This window comes from Dromaius novaehollandiae, chromosome 21 (assembly GCF_036370855.1).
Source record: "Dromaius novaehollandiae isolate bDroNov1 chromosome 21, bDroNov1.hap1, whole genome shotgun sequence".
Lineage (NCBI taxonomy): Eukaryota > Metazoa > Chordata > Aves > Casuariiformes > Dromaiidae > Dromaius > Dromaius novaehollandiae.
This window is the reverse complement of record NC_088118.1, coordinates 4,171,292-4,186,125: the sequence shown is the minus strand read 5'-3', so window position 1 is coordinate 4,186,125 and position 14,834 is coordinate 4,171,292. Positions and strand designations below refer to the sequence as shown.

General features: G+C 50.8%; 1 protein-coding gene across 1 annotated transcript in view; it reads right to left on the bottom strand.

Moving 5' to 3' along the window:
• GRIK4 (glutamate ionotropic receptor kainate type subunit 4) overlaps positions 1-14,834 on the bottom strand; it is a 209,398-nt gene that overhangs the window by 23,215 nt on the left and 171,349 nt on the right. The window contains exons 10-12 of the mRNA XM_064524269.1: positions 14,000-14,104; positions 6,440-6,547; positions 5,171-5,374 (exon numbers count right to left, since the gene is read on the bottom strand). Of these exons, the coding sequence (XP_064380339.1) occupies positions 5,171-5,374; positions 6,440-6,547; positions 14,000-14,104 (417 nt within the window). The remainder of the gene's footprint in view (positions 1-5,170; positions 5,375-6,439; positions 6,548-13,999; positions 14,105-14,834) is intronic.

Sequence of the window (14,834 nt, the reverse complement as noted above, 5' to 3'; positions counted from 1 at the left end):
AGAAGCTGCAAGGACCAAGACCCCACAGAGCACACGGTCTGGTATCTCCATTCCTCCCTGTCCCGGCCACTCTTCCTCCACCAACCTTCAAGTGAGACCACAGACTGGCCCTTGGATGGATGAGCTTTACCCTGGCTCCTGAAGCTCAGCCTCGGTGCTTTGCTTTGCCAAGAGCCCGTACGCAACCCCTTGCCCCCAAACATTTCTAGCACGACAGCAGGCTGCAGTCGGCTGGAAAGGGAAGACTTGAGCCTCCCACTCCCCAGGGGAGAAAGCTTTGCTGCTTCACCTGCTCTGCGCCCGGCTCCTTTCCAAGCCCAGCACATTTAGGTAGGGCTCGTTTCCTGCCGCTCTCATTCTCGCCCGCCCGCAGCGCAGCTCTGGTCTCCGTGGGCTAACCAGCCTGCTCAGGGTTCAGGGTTGGTTTGCTTTTTAAAAGCACGGAGCGGTTCAGCTGGCAGCCTGCTCACCTGGGCAGCGGCTCGCGCACGTCCAAGTGAATGACAGAGCGGCCTATCTGGATCTGCATATCTGTTCGCTGGCATTATTGGAACGGCCCCGCCGCCAGATCAATGCACTGATTGCTTCTGCTCCAGCTGCCTATTTGATCTGACAGGAGCTATTCTGGGTCCCCCAGCCCCTCCCGCGGGAGGGAGCCAGGTTGGGCACTTGGATGTGTATTCTTGCATTTAAAACCTGGGCCACATCAGGGTTGCTTGCACCTTCTTTTTTTAAAAAAAAAACAAAAACAAAAAACATTAGGATGTGTGTGAATTCTGGCACACGAAAAGCGACAGACTGAAAGCCCTGGAGGCTGGAGCCCTCCGTTTAAGCCACAGATGGGGATGGGACAACCAGGAATCAGTGCAGACTTCAGCCTCAAGTCTGCCATGACCTGGGCAGAGGGCAGCTACCTCTGGGCGCACGAGGATTGAGTCTGTGCCTGGTGTCCGCCTTCAAGCGAACAGCCAGGATGGGACCCTAAGGCTCCGGGGAGCGGGAGGGAGCCCTAGCTAGCTCCCATCGCACGGACCACCTTACGTGCGGCGCTGGCAGTCAGCAGCGTGATGCAAACCTCGCTGCCCACCGCCGCGCTGTGTTTGCTCAACAGCCTACGCTGCCTCACTTCCCCCGCTCGCCCTCCCTCCCCATCCTCCTCAAGCCTTCCCTGTCAGCTCTGCCAGCGCGAACGCAGGCGAGCAGGCTCCCCCTCGCTCCCTCACCCACGCACAGCTTTTCTTGCTGAACACCAACACCCACTACCACGCGAAGAGCAGGACTCTGCCAGTTTTGAAATAACTTCTCCCTCCTTTCCACTCCAGTCCCCTTCCTACCGCTCCCTGTCTTTGGAGCGGATGAAGGCAGAGGGCCTCTATCTGATTGCAACACACCTCACGTGCACCTGGCCGCCAGCAACCAAGCTGAAACCTCCCCCCGAGGCTTTAATGTCCTTTCAGTTCTTGGCATTGCTGCTCCCGAGGTCAGAGACGGTTCTCAGTGGCATGAGACCGACCACCTCTCCTGCGGCAGCACCAGCCTTAGGGCTCGGGCGCGAGAGGAAGGTGCTCCGGGCAGGGGCTGGCACCCAACAGCGCAGGGGACTGATCCCTGGCTGCACCACAGCAGAGAAGTTTCTAGGAGGTTTTGCAGAAATGCTGCAGTTTCAGACGTCTGCCAATAAAGCTTCCTGGCAAAACCCAGCCAGCCCACCCCCTATGAGCTTAGCTTAGCTCTCTTCTCCACCAGCAGCTCCGAGATAGGTAAATCCAGGGGTTGCTGCTGAAGGATCTCTCGGGCATAAGCCCGTCTCTTCCCAGCCAGCACAGCCAGGGAGTTAATCACCGAAGGCTCACTGCGAGTTGATGTACAGGCACTGTGTACAAGCCACGACCAAGACAGCAAATAAGTTGTAGGAAAACAAAGAGAAAGCTGTCACATTGCCTTGAAAATACACTCGTCGGCTTGTATCGGACTAGCGAATTCATTGCAGCTCAAGGACGTAATGGAAAGAAAAGAAAGAGCTGAGACAACCATTCGGGACTCAAAGCGAGACACTATACCATAATGGGAAGAAGTGAGACATAATTCTTTCAGCCCTTCCCTATTGTTCCCGAAGGCTACAACACCGAACAACAGGAGACGGCAAGATTTACCCTTCCTCCTCGTTTCCTCGTTACAGATAGCGCACATGTGAAGTGTCACCCTACCTGCCGGAGACTGAAGGCTTCTATCCCAGGACCTGGCAAGGCTAACAGGGGAACTATATGCCATCCAGAAAGTGGTTTTACACCCTTGCTCACTCAAGGAGGTAAGAAAGGAGCTCAGCCTTCCTGCCCTCGATTCTCAATAGGACCAATTAGCTTGGTGCTTTCTGAGTTTGTGACATCTTTCCCTCAGGAAGGGGTCTGAGCCCTTCCAAGCGATTTTTCCCAAGCCAAACCTCCATCAGCTGATAACAAAGTTCACACGTTTCCCAAGTCAAACTGCTGATCTAGATGCGGGAGTATCTACAGCCTGTCCACTAACCCCCCAGGCCATCCTGGTCCCTGTGTTCCTTAGCTCTTAATTACTTTTGTGAGCAGGTCGATAAGATGTGTACTTGCATATTTGGGTCAACAACAAATTTATGTTTATATAGCTTCCTTCTCAATCATATTATAGCGCACAATTAGCTGTAATAGAATTTTCAGCGCATAAAAATAAATCAATGGCTGGTTAATTTAGAAGCAATAAAATGAAATGCTTTTCCCACATAGCCTATAGTTGCTCTGAGGACATTCAGTGCCAGGAAGATTACAGAGACAAAAGAAAAAAAAGAAATCGTGGAAAGGTACTACCTGGGCCTGGGGAATTTACACGGACCTAGGGAATTTAGTGACCTGCTGCTCAGGCGCACTAATCAACCTCATGGTTCTGACCGACCGACCGGGGCAGGTTAGAATCACCTTCTCACGCAAAGGCAGCAGGGCACGAAGAGCCAGGCGCAGAGCTCTCGCTCGTGGCAGGAGGATGCTTTGAGCCCCACGGGAGGTTGGTGTCCTGCCCGTGCCAAAGGCTGCACCGGTGTAAGCTGGAGGCAGAACAACTCAGGGAACAAATCCACTGCCAAAGCACGTGTGAGCCCAACATACCATCTCCTGGCTCTTCTATTTCAAGTGGTCCTTAAGGTGGTTTCACGGATGAATAAGGGGCTGGAACAAGGACAAACTCCCTTCTGGGCTATCACAGAAGGAGGGGAACCTCTAGGACAGTGAAATGACCTCAGAAAGCAAAATCCCAAACAATCCCGAATAAACACGACAGCACGCACATGGCCAGATCTGCCCTGGCTGAACTGAGTCAAAGTGCCAGTTCCTGGGAATGATCAAAAACTCACTGAAAATATTAGAAGAACTCTAAAGGGTCTAGAAAGAACAAAGCAGAGAAAGCTTTTTCTCTTCTCCAGTTTTTGATTCAGCTTCACACAGGGTTTTTGCCAGCTGTCCTGCTGAAGCAGAAGCAAAAATCCTCCTAAATAAGGCTAGAGCTGAAGAAGAAACCAAGTGTTTCTGTGTGAAGATGAAATTAAAACACTTATCTCTACCAAAAAAAAACCCTCCAGAAGCTCCCATTTAATAGAGAGGCACTGCCAAGGTTATAGGCCAAAAACCTGGCAGCTGTTCCTTTCCTTTGTTTGCAGAGATCGCACGCGGCTTTGCATGCTTTCCTCCTTGCCTCCCAAAGGAAACATTGCAGAGCTGTTTTATATGTATTTGTATATGTACATACATATACGTATATATAAATATAGATGTATAAAAACTATGCCAATAGCCCAGAGCATTTGCAAACAACCGTACAGAAAATTCCTTAGAAGAGCCAGACGGAGGTGGAATTTCAGCTGGCGCCAAACGCTATCGCTCCGCTGGGGAAAGGATGACCTGGGAGACAGGACATCGGTTAAGGAGGGATTTTGAGCCAGTATATTCCCTGTCCTGCGTGACCCCAAGTCGCTCATTCAGATCCAGACTCGTCCCACCCAACTTCAGACACTTGGCTGAAGCTCTGCAGTCAGCCAGGTCTCCCTCGATAGCCAGGTGTGGTGGGCTGACACCTCTTCTAGAGATGCTCGGGGCCAGCAACTGCGCTAGGAGCCCCGGTTCGTTGCCTGCTGCCAGAGAGGACAGATCTAGGCCTTGGCTCCTCTGCTCTGCAGGAGGACACACCACCAGAGCGAGGATAACTATGGGCTGGCGCAGGTGTGCCCCTGACCGAGCACTGCACGTTATCACAAACCAGCCTCGGTGCGGATTTGCCACCAGCTGAGAAACTGTCACTGGGTACTCACAGGTGCTTCAGCAATAACGAGGCAGTGTACAAATCGGTGAGCAAGGAAGTATCCATTTAAATAACATCAATCTTAATGTTAGCTTTGGCTAAGCCTATTCTACCAAGAATTTCAGAGCATTTCAGGGACTCTGAGCCTCAGGATCCCTGGGGAAAGACTATCCTTAGCTGCTAAGGAAAACAAGGAACAGAGAGGGGGCACAGCCTGAGTGAGCACACGTGAACGCAGAATTGTTGTCAAACCCCGAAAAAGCATCATGCTTTCAGTCTAGCTGCTGTGCCGCAACACCTCAGATCAGAGCTGTGAAAAGAACTCAATCTATGTATTTCAAGCAAACAAGAATGTTCCCCTCCAAAAACGATACTGAAAGTCGAGTTGAAACAAATCAGCCAAAACTTTTCTGGGTAGAAATGCGATGTTTACTCCCTGCCTCAAAAGTCTGTTTCTGTAAGTTTTCTTTCACCAACCTCCAGAGTCTGCATATTTGCCTGTTTCAAGTTTTCATTGATTTTTTTTCTTCCACTAAGAAAAAAGAATCCATTCTGTAACCAGCTCTTACCCAGGGACCTCAAATTCCAGCCTCCCTTCCAGCAGAAGGGAGCATCCCCTAGCAGAGCCCCCTGACAGGGGTCCTAACTGGTCTCCTTCAAATGCTGTCACATTGACACAAATGCATTTGCAATTAGGAGACTCCATTAAATCGAGATCCTCCTGTCAGAGTCTCATGAATGAACTAAAACCCGAATCCGACCTTATCATTTTGGAGCACTTAATAAAGCACCAGGGCTTTTCACTGCCAAGTCCCGCTAGAGCGCAGCTAGAAAGAACAGCTAATTCACTTACCCGAGCAATCAGCTCCCCGACCATCCCTGTCCACGTGCCGTTCGCCTCGGGGACTCCATACACTCCATCACCAACAAGGTGGATCTTATAGTTGAAACGCAGGATCTCTGCCAGCTCCTTCAGCATGTCCACGCAGAAGCCCTCGTAACGGTCGTTGCCTTCCAGCTCCTGATGGTTCCACTTCAGCATTAAGTAAGGGTTTTCCTGCATCGAAACTGGGCAGCTGTCATTCCCATCTTAGCCGAGGAGTCCCACCTGCACGGCACTGAGCCGCAGGGACAGAGGGGAGCGGGCTCCCTGGGGCGCTGGGGTGGCAGAGGCTCTGACAACGTGTACCCAGAGCAACCTCCAGTCCGGATATGTCCCTTTTGACCAGGGCGTAGGAGAGCCTGAAAGCTGCCGTGAGCTCTCTCTCGGGAACCCAAGGGAGCGTAAAGCCAGCAGAGCCATTTCTGCAGTGGTATTCACCAGCCCCTGCTGTGTCAGGGATACACAGGAGGAAGAGCGGATCTATCCCACGTTAGGGTATGAGTCGGAGCTAAGGGATCATACCTCGGTCGTTTTCCCAACCAGCAGCTGCTAGAGCAGCCTGGTGACTGCTCTGATTTACGGCAGGACATACAGATCCCACCTTCCTTTGGCGCGGGCAGGAAAAAAGGCGTATAGCCACTACTTTGCTAGTTTGGCCTCTTTTTCAGACAAACTTGGTAGGAACAAAAGCACTAAGAGTGCTTCAGGATCTTCAGTGCTTTTAAGAAGGAGCAGAGGCACTGGAAAAAATCAAGGGAGAGCTAGCAGAGCGCTGGATAGGAAGCACGTGGAAGGGGAATTTTGTCATATGAGGACAGTGGTGCCTGTAGATGTGGAGTCTCAGGTTACACCCATCTTAGGCAATTTTAATAATTTTATGGGTAGAAGGGACAACTGTCCCTTCCAGCCTACCAGCTGTACACAGAACAAGAACATCATTCACAGATGAATGTAAAATGGCAAAATATCCCCATCCCAGCCCTCTCCCCAGCTGCTTCTGAACTCATCAAATATCATTTCCATATGAAACATCAACTTGAGTTTAATTACACTGTCATGAATTGTCCTCAGTGCTGTAATTAGAGATTTGATCGTCTGTTCTTTATAAAATCAGTGTGCAGTGCTGCATGCTGGGGGCAGAGGGGGTAGGAGGCGGGAATAATATTCTAGCTGATTGACACCCCTAAACACTGGGCTGGCAAAGAGCTAATGGGAACTGTAGGTGACCCCCTCACTTACCAGGATGGTTGTGACAATGAGCGTGGTATTGAACAGACTGTCTGATACGTTGGAGGAGAAGATCCTGTTGTCCATGCTGAGCCCTTCAGAAACGTGCCAGTGGCCAATCTGCAGAGATAAACAGCACGATAATGAAATTTACAGGGCAAATCACTGTACGCGCCCACCATATGGCTCCGGTGACTGGCAACCATCAAGGCAGCCCTGCAAAAGGTGTTTGGGAACGCTCCGTTACTTTTACGAAGCACCCCAACCACGGTACGCCGGGCAGGTCGGTCCCCCGCTGCGCCACCCCTCCAGACTCGTCCCTGCCGTCCCAGGCGTCCGCACCGCAGCTGCGGCTGAGCCTTGTGGCAGGAGCGCGCTGCGCTGGCGGTGGCTTCCTGGGACAAAGCAGCACGCGGCCCTGTCCCTGAGACGGGTCTGTCCCACCCAGCAGCCCCACACGGCCAGGGCCAGCACCTTTTCCACCCCCCCATGCGATGCTGTCGGGAGCCTTCCCTGCCCATCCACCAAGGCACAACAGCCAGGTAACGGCTGTAGGATGAAGACTTGGTCTTTGCTCCCAACAGCGATGCATTTCTGCTGACCCCTTCACCTCCTCACTTCTCTTGAGGTCAATCCTAAAGACGACATGGCACAGGAGCATTTGGCAGGAGGCCTTCACCATCGCTGAAGCTACCTGCCACAGCCCTTGGAGGCAGCTGGTGGCACCAAAATGCTAGGGTGTCTTCAGGGCTCCTCTGTAGCCGCGGTACAGAGCAAATCCATTCCACAAATCCCACACACTGATACAAGCAATCTCGGACACTGTCAGTCTAAGGCACGTTATCCTTTTGCTGTGCCGCAGTTGTCAGGGTGGTAGGAACAAATCAATTTCTCTTCCTTCAAAGAGTAATCTCATTATGTTCAAAGAGGTGGGTGGAAGGCGACACGGAGCTAAGGGCCAGGCTAGTGCATCACCGCGGAAATGAATGGAAACCACGCTGATTTACACCACCCCAGGATTTACCCCTTGTACTCCGGAGCTCTTCTTGGCAGTGCTTTTCCTCCGGCATGACTGATGGCCTGAGGAGCTCAGAGTCACTTCCCAGCTTGTATGTCTGAGCCGAACACAACGTGAAACTGCGGCTATGCTGCTACACTGACTGAATTGCTCAGGAAACTGAGAAAAGGGCCAAATCCTTTCTTTTTCTGGCTGTAGGTTCAAGTGACTGAGGAGCCTCAAAAAGCTTTTGCCATCTCCAAATCCTAAATCCAGTCTCCTCATCTGTAGGTACATGAACAAGTGGGTAACGGGGAAGCACAAACAGGACAGGTTACACTTCAGCTCTCTGCAGAAAGGCACAGAAAGCAGTAGGACAGTTGCATGCATTCCCCTCTGCTCCCAGGCCAGAGTAGAGACATCTTGATGTAGCTGCATAGGTAGAGCCAGCTCAGACCCCAGAAGAGGTCTTGTTTACTCTGCACATAACACAACAACGATTATTCCTCAGAGTTGTCAGTCCGGCCCCTTCTCCAATATTAATATCACTCTGCTGAAAGCACTCGTCATGGCAAGGACCTCCGAGTGCTCTGCAAGCACTGACTCTTCAAGGCTCACCACCGATACGAGAGGCTGAGGGTTCATTAGCTTCGCCTGACAGACGGGGAGATCGAGGCAGTGAGGGATGTGTCGGAGCGAGCTGGGAGCAGAGGCAGGAGCCTGTTGTCTTGACAGCTTGTTGTGGCTTAACTACCAGCAAACTCGTAGCAGCACGGTGACACTGTAGCGCAGGACTAATCTCTGCGAAGGACAGCCTCAAATCAGGAGATTTGCCATTTACTTCATGGACATGGAGTACTTGAAGCACAATTTAAACCGGCCCACGCAGGGAGTGTACAGGTGCAACAGGGTGGATTTTATCCGGTCCGTATGCCCCAGCTCTGCACAAAGCTCTTGCTGGACTGCCAAGCAAAAGACCCTCTGCAGCAATCGCGTCTCTGAGTGAACGATCAGTCATAAACACGGCCCAATTTTTTTTCTTCCAGATTTCACCACCAGAGATTAGTAACAGATTAACTTTAATTTCAGCAGCCCTCACTGTTCTCAAATTTGTCCCTCCCCTGCTGGCATATTGAGACTAATTGACTGCCACCTCCTCTGACAGCGCAGCGGATTTGACCTTGCTTTTAACACAGCACCAAGGCTAAACACTTCTACGTGCTGGGGTACTTCCACCCCTTTCTGGGCTTGTTCCAGCTCACAACCGACCCCCTCGACAGTACGATAACAATGCTAATTGTCTCCTCACACGGTTCGGCGTTTCTGAAGTTTAATGTGTCAGATGATGTCTGGGATCCTCAGATCTCTCCCTCACTGCAAGACAGATGCCAAGGTGATTTTAGTCATCTCTATCTATGTTTAAAGGACCTCTGAAAAACAGAAAACATTCATCTGCAAAACGCTTCAGAAAACCATCAAATGTTCTACTCAGATCGGGATAAGATGGCCCTGTTGTTAAGGCTCTGGACTAGGACTCAGGAGTTTTTAGGATTCGGGAGTTGTTAAAAGAGGATGTGATTGGTCTATATAAATACAGCAGGTGGAGGAGGTCCACAGCAAAGGGTAGAACAGCTTTGAAGCTAAAATGATAGTGTTGGCACAAAAATAAATAGATATAAACCAGCCAGGAATAAACAGGCTGAAAATTAAAGGAGGGCTTCTAATGATCAGAGGCACCGAAGTGATAGAGTACCTTTCCCAGCAGAGCAGAGAGAGCAAAACCACCTGATTGCAGGCTGGAGCTCGAGACCTTTACGAAAGGGATAACACGACCGTTGGCATGTGACGGCCCACGGCCCAGATGGAGAAAGCTCCCTCTGCTCCCTCACCCTGTCCGGCTCGCTCCTGGCGCCGCTGCAGACACCCACGCAGGGGGAACAAGCCTCCCTTTGCCCGTCCTCGCTGCCAGGGCTGCAAAGTGCCTCAAGGAAAAGGTGTTTCTTGGTATGTGTCCTTGTTACAGGCCAGGAGCTAACACGCAGTTTCAGTGCAAACCAGCCCAAAGAGCAAGCACTCGAGCCTGGAAGAAGCCAGAAAGTGACATTGCTTGTGACACTTCCCCGTCTCCACAGGTAGGCAAGATTTCTCAAATTAGCTGCTCTGCAACAGGCGTTACTGGAAATGATGACACTTAAAGATTTCTCATCGCTGTAGAAAACTACCAGTGCCTAGCGCGAGGCGAAGTGTGGCGTTCCAGACTCGCTCCTTCAATCCGTTCAGCTCCTCCAGATCAGACGGAGCCACGCTAATGACGCCTGGGCTTTCAAGCTCCTTGTAGCATGCGATGACAAAATACCACTCAAACTAATGACGCTAATGAAGTCTTCTGCTTGCTTGGTGCCCCGCAGGCCTGAATGGCAGCTGATGGCAGGGAGAGATGACATGGCAAGACCTCTTCATAAACTGCAGAGGCTCCGTGGGCACTTACCACCCCCACTTCCCCAACTACAAATTCATGTAAAGCCAGTCCTGAATACAGATGTCTTAAAACAGGCAGGAGACTCTCACTGCAAAACAGCCAGATATGGTCTGGGCTCTGAACAGCAGCCTCTATCCTGTAGATCGCACTCATGACCTGCCCGCTCCTCCGTGTCCCCAGGAAAAGGAAGGAGCGCAAATGCAATCATTTCTCATCAAGTCTGCATTTGGAAATCCTCGTTGGCACTAATGAGAAAGGGACTGTTCCAGTAAGAGATACAATTAGATAGGTACTTTTAGGTAGGTGCCTTTATCAGCCCAAAGCGGAGGGGATTAACATCTTCTGGTGGAAAAAAGGAGAAAAGAACAAAGGAAACCCCTTAGAGGACACCGCACAAGTCTGCCACATGGCTGACACTCCTGAAGGACACCAGAAGACTGATGCCAGCAAGGCCTTTGCAGAGGTACCATGGGACACAGAGAGCATCACCTACTCAAACCTGTACAACCACCCAACACACCTCCGAGGCCACTCACCAACCCTTGCGATCCCCTTCCTTCCCAGACATCCCATTTGGACAACATGATTGACACCTGCCTTAGTCTAGAAAGGACCTGACTGTGGGACGCACTGATTTCGCTGGGTCCTGGGAGGCAAAAACCATCGGCTCTTTGCAGGATCTGTCCCTGAATTCTTGCTAGGGGCAACAACTAAAGAGAAGCGAGTCCCATCGAGACTGATTAGCCACTTAGAAGTTAAAAAGTTTTGACGCGACAGGGACTGCGGAGGGTCTCGGAGCTATCAGCTGGTAACTCATCGGTAACTCATCGCCATACCAATTAGGCACCCCCCTGTCACTTCCACGGCTCTGTGTCAGGACATCCTCAAGGCCTTTCAGCTAAACAGCAACTTATGAGCCACATCTAGGACAGGGAGCGAGCAAGAGGGAGCAGCCGGAGCGGGGACAACACGGCCATTGAGGTGCTAGCCTGGAGAGCCGGTTCCTCCGCCCCTCCCTGCCTCGCCTCTTTATACCTGCTCTCCTGGGGCTCCTGTAAAGGACATCTCCTCTCCGTTCCCCTTCTCCTGTTACGCTGCCAAACCTTTGTTCTTGGTTTACTGCAAATCACTAGTCAGAAACCTGCTGCAATGTTTTTTAAAAGGGGCAAAGAAAGGGAAAAAATAAAAAGATGACATTTACAAAGTCGGTCCTTGTCATATCTATGGATCACCGATGCATTAACGAGTCTGTGCTTTATCAGGCATCCTACGAACAGAGAGCAGCTCTCATATGGCTGGGGAAAAATTTCCACTAGTTAAGCTAAATCAGGAAAAACACGTTTGGTGCATTACATAAATATATTAAAATTAAATGCCAAAAAGCCCCGTCTCTCCCTGCCCAAAAGCAATAGCAAGTTTGAAAATCTAAGTATCTCTAATTTGTTTGCTGGCTGAGATCTGGATCAGCTTCAAGACTCGGTGAATTCTCTATCAAAGCTGATGAGCTGACAGTCCCTGTGGCTTCGATAGACGGAAGGAGAGAAAGGGAGAAAGAGAGAGAGGGAGAGAGAAATGGGAAGAGAGCATGAGCTTGTCTAAAAAAAAGGAGGAAATAAGCACGTTTCAAAATAGAGCCTGTGCAAATCACTTAATATGACCCTCGGGAACAAGACTGTCTCCAGGATGTGAATATTTGTTCCTCACCCCATCGCCTCACGGTGGGTTTGATTAAATGATTTCTAATGATTTATTCAGTTATTTTCATTACAACAAGCCTGGATGGCTGAGAAGAAAATAACCAGCTGTGGCATGGCAGAGTCACTCCAGCCCCAAGGCCTTTGGTTTCCCTTTGCAGTGACGGGGAGGGCAGAGCAGGGGCAGGACCGTGCGGGTGACAGCTCCAGATGTTGTGCCTGAGCCTCGTGGGCCAGCTGCATCCGCAGGGAGATCGCTGGGAAAAGCCGCGGGATTCGGGACTGGGAGATGTGTTTTGGAGACTTGGGGGAGCAGCCTGGCCAAAGAACTGCCTGGAGGGGCATCGGCACGCTGCCTCTCGGCCAGGCGAGCTCCCTGAAACAGGGCCATCTGTCAAGGAGAGACCACCCGGCGGAAAGGCTGCCGCGGGAATACAGAGCGGTTTTATGAAGAATAACTTCACCGTGATGGGTTTCTGACAGGAGAGGGCTCGCAGCCACCAAACACCCTGACCAGGCAGTAACACACGCCAAGGGATTTCCCCGTCCTTCCAGCACCTTGTTAACGTGACTTGAAGTAATTTATCACCACTGCTCTCTGGCAGGAAATTTGAAAAGCTTAGCTCCAACGCAGGTTTCCAGGGAACCTCTGAAACATGAAGCTGCTTATTTACTGACCCATGGTGTACAACAGATTAAAAAAGATCTTCTCCTCTCAGATTGGGATTGCTGAAGAAGAGCCAAGGCTTCTGCCTCAGAGGAGATGGGCCGTAGGTCCCAATTTCTTTGGGATGTACCATCAGCCACTGCACATGCAATGCTCCAGCTGCCTCCAACTGCTGGGGTTAATCCCATGCTACCACTTGTCCTTCCTGCCTGGTGCATTTTGGGAATGGGGGGCAAAGCAGAGAGATAAATGTCAGATGGGGCTACAGACCTGCCACCACGGGAGAGGTCTGGAACTAGCACCACTCCCTGATCCTGAAGCAAGTTTGCATACTGCTCTTTTCAGGAAAATACAGCTACAGACAAGGAAGACTGACCCTGCATCACCTGAAACACAAGCAGAGGCTGTTATCCATCACCTCTCAGAAAAGGTCTGCTCTTTAAACAGGGGGACTGTGTAGCAGAAGCTGTTTAATCATTATCACCTGCAAATCAATGTTAAGTAGACCTTGTCAGTACACCGCACCTTCCAGGATCCTCTGCCTGCTCTCCATAACAGACAGTGAGCTTTTTTTTTTAAGCTTGGAAAATCAGCTGCCTCCAAACTGTAAAGACAGTTTTCCCACCAACAGTAAGAAAACCTGACCATATCTGTCATTCAAGCTGAGATGCATCTCTGTGGAGTTCTTGGAGAAGCACTGATCCAAGAGGACCTGTACATTTAAGGTGAACTCCCTGCCACATTTAAGCACATTAAAAATATAGCAATCATAGTGGGTATTAAAGCTTTTGGTTCCCCTGCTCCAGCTGGATGGATGCTCTTATTAATGCAGATGGCCTTGGACCTGTCACTTTTACTCAGAATATGCCGGGTTCAGGAAATGATTAAAAGGGCAGTGGTGCTGTAAGAGACCTTACTGTGGGGAAAATGCCATCCTGATCTTCTGCTCACTCACAGTGAGCTAAAGGCAACATCAAAGTTGAGCTGTAACCTGACAGGTAAGAGCTGGCAGGTAACGTTCCCGCCAAGGCTAAAATTGGCTGCTGCCAGCAGAAGAGATTTCCTAATGCCGAAATGCTGTGCTGGTTGGGGTAAGATAAAATAGCTTGTTCTCTATGGTGTCTAGAAGAAGTGGCAACCTCTGAGAAAAGGGCAGGCATAAAGCTGTCAGCACGGAAATAAGACAGATGAAAACCCATTTTCTAGGGCTCCCATTTGTTTCCTGGAGAAAGTTTGGATTCACCAGTAAAAGGCTAATTCCTTGGACATGTGTCCTGCAATCTCACCAACTTCATACCTGTGGTACCACACAGTATCCTTAACCTTAGCTCAAGCCAAAAAATATCCCTCAGCGAGAAAGCAGCAGAGGGGAAAAGGCCTAACAGTGTGAGGAACCTACAAGCACTGTGACAAAAAGCAAATGAGAGTCCGAGCTAAGCAAACAAGTTAGAGGTGCACACACCGTAAATCAGAAGGTAAATTATTCTGCATCTACTCCAGCATGCCACATGCTGAGGACAGATGGTGTGGGGCAGCTGACATGGAATTTCCCCCTCAGTTTTCCCTCACAGAAGCGGAGGAGTAGGTCAGACAGCCTGATAGTACAATTTTCCACATTTCACGTGAAACGCTCACATTTCTCCCCATCCGCATCACATCCCAATCATCCTGAATAGGTGCATCCCCACAAGCTGGCGAACAAAAGCACGAGCAGGGTGAGCGGGGCCAGTCCTACCTGTCGGAAGCCGTTGCGCGTGTACTGCAGGATTTTCAAGGCGTAGTTGGATCGCTGACCTTTGCTGTTGAATTCGATGTGGCCGGTGAGACCTTCCAATTCTACCTGTCCAAGAGACGGTGAGTTACAGCGCCCATCGAGACAGCTCACCCTCGCCGCCCAAGCAGAGCCTCGGGGCGCCTGCTCCTCGCTCAGCACACCCGGCATCCAGCCTCCCACCAGAAGCACGGAGATGGCAGAGTAACACAATTTGCATGTAGCAATCCTAATTGCTCTCAGAGGCTGGCTGGGGTAGCACGGACAGAAGCGGAAGGGGGGAGCAGAAAAATCAGCGAAGGAAGGTGCAGCGCGCCCAACTGCTGCCCCTCCGCCTGGGACGCTCCCCTCGCCGCCCCTCGCTGCCTCCCGCCATCCCAAGGCTAGCAACGCGCGGCTCTGCTGCAGGCACCAGCTTTTAACCGTGTCACACTGAATCGCTAGCTGGGGATTCCTCCACAAACCGTTACAGGCTGTTTCACTGCATCGGGCTTGTGTTTAACACAGGAGCATGTTGCAGAGGGAGGCAAGGTGACTGTCTAACCTCACTGTGCAGATTAAACATTGCTCACTTGCTGCTGGAGCACCTTTTCAGTAACAACAGCGCGCTAATGGGCCTCCCAGAAGAGCCAGGGGAAGCTAAAGAATTTTATTGCCTTTGACCAAGGGTGAGATTTAAAGCAGGGTTCACATGCCTGGGCCAAAGCACCATAAGGTTCATGTTTGGCTGATGGCTCCCTTTGGGAAAAATGTCTTTTGAAATTTCCTCTTCTCATGCCATTTCAGTTGCATCCCAAAC